Genomic DNA, 7494 nt, shown 5'->3' with positions numbered 1-7494 from the left:
GAAATTTTTCTGTGCATTGTGACTTCTCACGAATAAAGTGGACAAATTCGATCAAGAATCCATACATTCTGTAGAACTGGAACTTTTCTGATAGTACGCTCCAAAAAATACCAGTGGAATATCTATTTGAGAAAATACTGTGAATACTACTTATCACGGTATGTTGTTAAACATTTATGAGTTAATGCAAATAGTAAAATAAACACGAGACTTAATACAATACAGCATTTATTTTCTGTATGACAATTCCCAAGTACAAATCAGTTTATATTATTCCAATCTTGTTAGCAACATCTAATGCATCATAATCATGTGCTAACCTGACATAAGCCTTCTTCTTCCCGTCTGGCCTGAAACCAAAAACAGTCATGCTAGTCACAAATTATGCTTTCTCAACTTTGATAGAATTTATAAAACAAATTAGCCTCAGCAGACCCAAATTTGCATAAACTTGCTATCAAACAATGAACAGATTTAAAGTTACTCTTAATTAGAACAAAGATCCTTCTATTATATAATTCAAAACATTGTAAAGAATAGTTCCAGTAAATAAAAAACATCACTGGTAATTAGCCATTTACTGTGCTTTTACTTCCTGTTGAAAATTAAAAAATGGGAGCATCCCCAGACTTCAATAGTCTTTCTTTTGTGCATTTGAAGGTTTAAAAATTGAGATAAAAGTATGTACAAGTACTGAGTGGAACGTAAAATATTAGGGAAATACATACCTAATCAAAGTATTTACTTTTGCTACATCAATATCGTACAGCTTTTTCACAGCAGCACGAACATGGTGTTTGTTTGCACCTACATGGACTATGAAAACCAGTGTATTGTTGTCTTCAATCTTTTTCATTGCTGCTTCTGTTGTCAAAGGATACTTAATTATATTGTAAGCATCCATGCTGAAATAAATTCACAATGATTTACTATTTGTACCAAATTTGTACAATACATTTAAATTAGGGGAAGCAAGTCAATAAAACAACTGAGTATTTCGACAGCCAAAATAATAAAATCTAAGTGTCAACAAGTTACTGTTTTCAAATGCAGCTTTATTATTTAGTGAAGGCAGCACTTCATTCAATAACCATATCAGGTGTCTGTAAAAATAAGTCACTATAAGAAGACAAAAATCAAGAACACAGCAAAAAAGCCACAACATGTTAATTTAGACTGATATTGACCGCAACGATATGTACAACCAAACTTCTTACCGGTTCCTCCTTGGAACAGACTTCCTTGGGTATTTTGGATTTCTGGGTGGACAGAATGTCTTCGGTCTACGGAAGTGCACTGATGTTCTGACCTTTCTAAAACGAGATCCATGTTCACCCTTGAGAACCTGGTTTGTAAGAGAAAAAATTGCATTTCAATTCATGTTGAGATTAAGATGGAAAGGGAACAAAGAAAATTTACACTGAAATGTTATTTGTTTTCAAAATCGAAAATGTTGGGAGTCATGAGCAGCAGTCGAGTTTGGGCTCATTCTGCGCACCTGACATCACATTTTTATTTAACGTTCAATGCATTATTCAACAGAGTTTTGTGCACTCCACTGTGATAACCATAGGTAGTGCAAGATAAAGAAGAATATTTGATATGAGTCTTCAGGTTTGACCAGTACCATAGAAAACATGCAACAAACTAATGTGGTTTCAGGGGAGAGTTTTCAAGCAGGTTAAGCTAAAGATCAGTCACCACAACCAGGTTCTTTAACCAATACAAAACTGAACGTATGCACCAAAAGCTGATGTCACTGCAGCATTAAATCACTGATCAAAGCTGTGACTACCTCTTGATCCCCCAGTGTGTCAAATGTGACAGTGGAGAGTTGCTGAATTTTTACTCTATTTGTAGTGAATTGCCATGGCTGACGGCGGCAAGCAAAAATTCTATGTATGCTGAGAGGATTTGCAAGAATTAGCATTTTTAAAAAAATGACATACAAATCAAAAGTAAACGGGTTGCCCTAGTTTGTAGCGTACTATGCATCTTGTTGGCAACTGCTTCATTAATTCATATTTCAATAGTATCTTTTAAAAGCAACAAAACTCACTGACAAAATTTCCTGAAAACCAAACATGTGACAAATTCCTACACAAGTACACAAATCCAACCTACTTTGTTTTAGACTACTTGTCATGTGTATGCATACAACACATCCACTTTTCACTGTAAGAGTATTGCAATGCAATCTGGCAAGTGCTGTACAAACAAAATAGCAATGCTAATAAGAAACACTTTACTATTTACACAGTATGCAACAACTGTCCACTAACATCTGAATTCTGTACAAATGGATTATTATTAAAAAATCACCATAGGGCACTAAAACCATCACAACAATGTGTTTGTCCTAAAAGTAATGTAGTATCCCAAATGTGTTCTAGATCTGTATTAGCCACTCTGAAGCCTGCCTTCAAGGACAAGGATGTAAATCCAGACAAAATAGATATATCTGCAGTCAATAGTGACAACTTTTTGAATATTTTCACCCTTTTCATTCAGGGGTTTATATTTACAGATTTAGATTATAATCTTAAGGTAGTTTTACTAAGTGTCTTCTGTTAAACTCTGGAAATTGGACATATGCACTTCTGCCAAAGGAAGAGAATGTTACAGAATTCAATAATTACAACGTTGATCATAACTGACTCTGCAGCTCAATTTATTGAAGCTACAAATGTAATCAAAAGAGATAATTTTGTCACTTTTAATGCATGTACGCTCGTTTCCATTTTGGTAACTATTTCTGAGGCAGGATAAATCGGAAATACGGAAGCGTCCGATCCCACAAAAACAAACACACACACTTCCCACAAGAAGCCTAATGACACTAACGGGACAAGCGCGGGAAATGGGGTGTATTGGGTGGGGGGCAAACTAAATATAAACAAATTTAGACACCTTGCATAGCTACAACGTGTAAGTGAAGACAGCCATGCATGAATACCCACCCACCTCCCCCGGGGGTCGTAACCCCTGCAACCCATAGAAGATAAAGATGCTTCAGTAGCTGATTAGTGTCTTTTGTAAAAAAAAAAAAAAAAAAAAAAAAAAAAAAAAAAAAAAAAAAAAAAAAAACCCTCACGGGATAGAACGAACAGATCAGAAATATAAATATAATAAACTAAAACAGAAATTCGAGGAAACAGATAATTAAATTAAGTAATAAGTGTTTTTAAATTTAAAAAAAATCTCACGAGATAGAACGAACAGATCAGAAAAGTAAATAAAATAAGATAAAATAGAACTGGAGACAGCCACACTCAAACCAAACTCCGCACCGTCATGACGTCACACACGACAACACCCTTACGTCACGGGTCAAAGCCGCGAGTGGGATCGGACGCTTCTGTCAACCCGATAAATCTTCATTTAGGAGTTCAATAGTCCACCCCAATATCAGTATTTACCAGATTTTCAGGCAGAATGTGATTTTACTTGTCTTTAAACATGCAGCACAAGCACTGAGAAGCATATTTTTGAGTCTCTTCATGCACATTGATAGCTATCCGACATTGTCAACGCTATAGAAAAGGATTGATCCATGCACATTTAATCCTACATAGCCGTATGTGACACCAGAACATTACTAATGAGCATGCCCAGTACCAGTACATTGGTGCCATGAACCCTCTATTTCTTACACACATTTCCACACTGAGCTTCACCAAATACTGTGCAATATCAGTAGATATAGTTTACTTTGTCAATATTTACATGCACAAATTGATTTGCAACAATAACTGGTGAAATAGTTAATGTGGAATCAATTAGATTAATAATCACACTTATTAACTAATTTCACATTTTTAGCCAGGATTTGCATCTATATTTATATGTCAGTAAATGTGTGCTTTTGGAGTGCCTAGAAATTAATGTGGGTTATTTCACACAGTGCACGGAAAGAAACTGAATATAAAAGTGATCTTCAAATGAAATATCTTCACACATTACATTTGTTACAGAACTGCCACAGTTCAAAGCACTATAAGCATAAAATAACTTTGCCCTTGATTTGGAGGTAGTGATAGTATTAGAAACACATTTTAATTTTGTAACTTCCTTTTCTCACTTCAGGAGATAACCAAAAAATATTAGGAAAGAATTAACAGAAATTGTGTAGCAAACAAATACCCACAAAACTAAATGAAACCCACATCGACATGTCAACCACGCAGAAGGCATGCCTTGAACTTAACAATATGCAATAGGCCTACATCAAATATTTCAACAACATGTAAAATTACGTATAACTACTATTATAGGCCTAGCATTCAAACCTCCGATGGAAAAGCTTTGGATATATATTTGGTACTGGAGATAAGTTCTAAATTTGGAAACTTACAGCTACCACTTATAAAGATAGAAATTTCTTATCAATACATTTTACTTACCTTCCTCTGAATCCTGAGTGCCTTCTGCACTGGTCGTACTATCTTGCCTCCTTTCTGACTCTTTGGCGCAACATCTCTCTTGGGCTTTTCAACAACCTTCTTCACTGCTGGCTTGCCAGCTACAGCTTTGCCTGCTGCCTTACCAACAGCCTTTACTGCAGGCTTTGCTCCCGGCTTGGCGGCAGCCTTACCGGCAGCTGGCTTAGCTGCCGGTTTTGCACCAGGTTTGGCAGCAGCCTTCCCAGCTGCAGGCTTAGCGGCAGACTTGGCCTTGGCTGCTCCCTTGGCCTGTGCTGCACCCGCAGCTGGCTTCGCCTTGCCAGCAGCTCCCGCCGCTGGTGGAACGGGAGCCTTTGCTGGAGTCTTCCCAGATGCCTTTGCAGCACCTGCAGCAGGCTTGGCCGTAGCACCAGCTGGCTTTGCTGCAGATTTTGTGGCAGCTGCGGCAGCAGGCTTACTCGCAGCACCAGCTGCTGCTGGTTTGGCTGCAGCAGGCTTTGAACTAGATGCAGCAGGTGTCTGCTTGGGAGCTGGGGCAGCAGCCTTTGCAGCTGCGCCAGAGCTCCCTGGCTTTGAACTAGCCGACTGTTTTGCTGCCTTGGCTGGCGGTCCACCAGATGTTGATGCACCTGAGGCAGACGGAGCAGGCGTTTTCTCCGCCTTTTTGTCGGGTTTCCCTATGGACAAAACAATATATTCTTACTTCTATAGGTACTTCCTCTCATACCTACAGTAGGAAAACTGACACCTATGATTAATATGAAATATAATTCTGCTGTGCCCCCTTGTAAATTTGTTGTAGAAACCATTAATCCATTACACCACCACATTCACTATATATTGTATACTAAAATTCTCCTAACATCTTGTGGTGAAAGCACCCCTATGACAAGCGTAGGCCTAGTGGGAAGTGCGACTGGGGCAAGGAACAATCATTCATGCATAAACACATCACGAGAGTTTCTAGAATTCTAGACCTTCGACACAAAAATAGGAGATTTTTACATATAGCGATTTCTTCTAACACTCACCTTGTGTGAAATATTACGACATACCAAGAAGCCAAGCGCACACACATTTTTGATTTTTACATACAGACCAACAGCAAATTCACAGACCTACCCTCAAACCAGTAACACAAGGGTGACATTTTCAACTCATCACCTAAAAATATGGACAAATTGCAAGGCGACTTTAAAAAGAATCTTTCCTGAGGAAACGCGTACGGCACCTAGTCACATTAACAGTATATTTGTGACCAAAGTTTGGAATTAAAATATGCGACGAGTAAATGGCAACTGCAATTTGAAATCTATGTATGTTTCTCATAAATATAAAAAATACACTAATTTCAGCCGGAAAACAGTACGCGCTTAGGAAACAACTGCACAAATGAAAGCATGCAGCATAATAAACAACATTACTGCACTGGAGAACGAAATAATTTACATCTCCTAACGTTACTAGCTCGTAACTACATAGAAAACATTCCAGCAATACAAACCTGAAGATCAGAATAGAGCAACATCATCCCTATACATCACATGGTACAACATGTTACTTCTAACATACGAGAGAAAACCTACGCATTAGTTGCCTTAACGTGGCACGGGCAAAATTGACAATTAAAAATTCTGCTTACGTTTAACATCACGAAACTTTAATTACGAAAGTGCCCTGAAGCCTAGTAACACCGAAAGTGCACGTGTAGCTCTAACCAACCGCGTGGCTTGTTTAGAACACGTTGAAGGGGTACCATGAAAATAAATAAGACAATAGATCGACAGAGCCTGAAGAACAATATACTCCTACCGATTCTCTGACACAACATACATTAATTCATACGATACAAATAAATAAGATAGTATCTGCACTATAATTACCGGATTTTTCCGCAGGCTTCGGTTTAGGAGCCATCTTGATGAGTGATCGGCAAAGAAAGACATTTACGTTTGTGATAGTGGAAGTCGATACCGTATATACCTATCGATTTAAAAACAAACTATCGACTTTATAAAGCGAATGACTGCATACATCCTGTACGAAAATTGAAATTGAAACTGAAGAATGAAACCCCAGGTTGACTTATCAATAACATAAGGAAAAGATAGATTGCTACTCACCGTAAAGGTAACACGTTGAGTTGCAGACAAATGCAATGAAAAGACACTTACACGCAGCTTTTGGCCACATTATCCTGCGGAATAGTAAACACAAACACTTTCATTCGCGCAAGGAGGCAGTATTCACACACACATGACCGTGATCTCCGGCAACTACGAAAAAAATTGAGTATTTTCGTGTACTATTCCACCTGAGCAACAATAATATCCTCCGTAAAATACAGTTTGGGTATCAGAAGAGTTGCTTAATTGAGAATTCCACATATTATGTGGGCACATGTTCACTCAGTAAATTTTACAACCATTAAATAACAAAATAATACCGGTTGATATATCTACGACCTATCTAATGCATCAGAATATCCTCTTAGAGAAATTGGGGTTGTATACAACCAATGGATAATATAATATCTGACCAAAAGAATGTATAAAGTTGCACTTAGTAATTCAACCAATGTAATCAGAGGATATTATTCTGATTGGAAATAAATCACATGTTGGGATCACCAAGGCTCAATATTAGATTCAATATCACTTTGTTTCTCATAAAAGCAAACGTTCTTCTGTCTAATGTACAACAAACAGAATTAGTTCTTCTTATGGATGACACAGTAATCAATTCAAGTGAATATAGAGCAACAAAAGATATAGTAAATAATGTTCTTAACCCTCCATTGGTCACGCCTCTAGGAGGGACATTGGAGGTCGCGTTGTATCCGCGAGATACAGGACCAACGTTGCACCATTATCTTCAATTAACCCCAGATGATGGAGAGAATAGGTGAACAAAACACAGAACAAACCATATATGTATTAAAATTAGCAATAGAGCATTAATTTATGAAAATTAGGAATAGAACTTTTATATATTGACATTTAGTTACTTTCTCAGTATACAGCATTTGTATCTAGAATATAATAATGAAACAGGTAGGAAATTAATACAAAATAACATCCCCTTCAGAGAA

The 7494-nt window shown here is 37.4% G+C and overlaps 1 protein-coding gene across 1 annotated transcript; it reads right to left on the bottom strand.

Moving 5' to 3' along the window:
* Positions 1 to 211: 211 nt before the first annotated feature.
* Positions 212 to 6364, bottom strand: LOC124788217 (transcriptional regulatory protein AlgP). The gene is made up of 5 exons (XM_047255397.1): positions 6287 to 6364; positions 4404 to 5080; positions 1218 to 1345; positions 729 to 905; positions 212 to 350 (listed from the first exon to the last, which is right to left on the bottom strand). The coding sequence occupies exons 1-5, from the start codon at positions 6318 to 6320 to the stop codon at positions 266 to 268; spliced, it is 1101 nt and encodes a 366-aa protein (XP_047111353.1). The 5' UTR covers positions 6321 to 6364; the 3' UTR covers positions 212 to 265.
* Between the last annotated feature and the right edge of the window lie 1130 nt (positions 6365 to 7494).

This window comes from Schistocerca piceifrons, chromosome 3 (assembly GCF_021461385.2).
Source record: "Schistocerca piceifrons isolate TAMUIC-IGC-003096 chromosome 3, iqSchPice1.1, whole genome shotgun sequence".
Taxonomy (NCBI): Eukaryota; Metazoa; Arthropoda; class Insecta; order Orthoptera; family Acrididae; genus Schistocerca; species Schistocerca piceifrons.
Note: the sequence above shows the minus strand (reverse complement) of the source record. Positions and strands in the feature narration are given on the sequence as shown.